Source organism: Egretta garzetta, unplaced genomic scaffold, assembly GCF_000687185.1.
Source record: "Egretta garzetta isolate BGI_Z169 unplaced genomic scaffold, ASM68718v1 scaffold381, whole genome shotgun sequence".
Classification (NCBI taxonomy): Eukaryota; Metazoa; Chordata; class Aves; order Pelecaniformes; family Ardeidae; genus Egretta; species Egretta garzetta.
In genome coordinates, this window is record NW_009258483.1 from 111,332 (window position 1) to 112,445 (window position 1,114).

The window sequence follows — 1,114 nt, forward strand, 5'->3', positions numbered from 1 at the left end:
AACAAGCCCCAACCCCAGCCCGGCTCTGGGGGCCCTGCACCACAGTGGAGCCTGGGCCAAAGCTGCTGGCTCCCTGCAGCGGGGTCAAGGCTGCTCTTACAAGTGTTAATTAAGGCACCTGCTACAACTGTTCAGCAAATTAGTTCCCATTAGAGAAATCATAGAATCATAGCATCACTTTGGTTGGAAAAGACCTTCGAGATCATCGAGTCCAACCTTTAACCTAACCCTGCCATCCCACCACTAAACCATGTATCGGGCACTCACCACAGTCTGCAGCACAAGGTGGGGGGGTGCTCCTCAGGATGGGTGCAGGAACCAGAGTCTTGATCTTCTGTGCTGGGGGAGGGGGAAACAAACAAACAAAAAACCAAATCAAAGAAAACAAAGTCACAGGATCATTTTTGTCCCCAGGACTCAGGTTGTCAGTAAACAACGGCTCAGAAGAAGGGCCCAGAGGCACTTGGAGCAAGGAACATCAGACACAAAGGTTTTCAGAGTAAACTCAGCGCCCCCAAGGAGCAGCAGCTCAACCGCACCCCAGCTGAGCAAGTGAAGCTGACGTTTCCACGCAAACAGGCGCAAGCACCCACGCTCGGCGAGAGCAGAAATAAAATACTTTTGTCGTTTTTTAATAACAGCAGCACCTGCCTTAGACCCAGCGGCAGCTCATCTGCATGCAGATGCAGGGCCCAGGGTAGATGTGTCACCGTGGCAGAGTTGTTTGTTTTTAATGACAAACCCTTCTGCGGTCTCCGGGGGGATGTCGTACGCTGCAGAGGCGTTACTGGTGCGCTCAGCAGCCGGCAGATCCCGGGAAGGGGCCGACAGCTCAGAGTCACAGCTGCTTCGGGACATGGAGCGGCTTTGCCAGCTCCAGGCGGTGGAGCCGATGTGCCCCAAAGCAGCGGGGTTTTGGCAGGAGGGCGCACAGGGCTGCGATGCAGGCCAGAGCGAAGCACCAGCTCTGACCCAGCACGATGGGGTCCCACGTCCACCCCAGTGCCCAGCAGCTGTGCTGCCTGCACCCCATGGCAGGCAAAGCACTGGCCTGAGCCCCTCTCCTCCAGGCTGGGGCTGGGGCCGCCCCCCCCCCCCACCCTCCTGGCCCCCT

General features: G+C 57.5%; 1 protein-coding gene across 1 annotated transcript in view; it reads right to left on the reverse strand.

Annotated features, from left to right (window-relative positions):
- ALYREF (Aly/REF export factor) overlaps nucleotides 1-858 on the reverse strand; it is a 9,938-nt gene extending 9,080 nt beyond the window's left edge. Inside the window, exons 1-2 of the mRNA XM_035900058.1 lie at nucleotides 789-858; nucleotides 268-339 (exon numbers count right to left, since the gene is read on the reverse strand). Coding sequence (XP_035755951.1) covers nucleotides 268-339; nucleotides 789-858 — 142 coding nt within the window. The remainder of the gene's footprint in view (nucleotides 1-267; nucleotides 340-788) is intronic.
- Nucleotides 859-1,114: the final 256 nt, after the last annotated feature.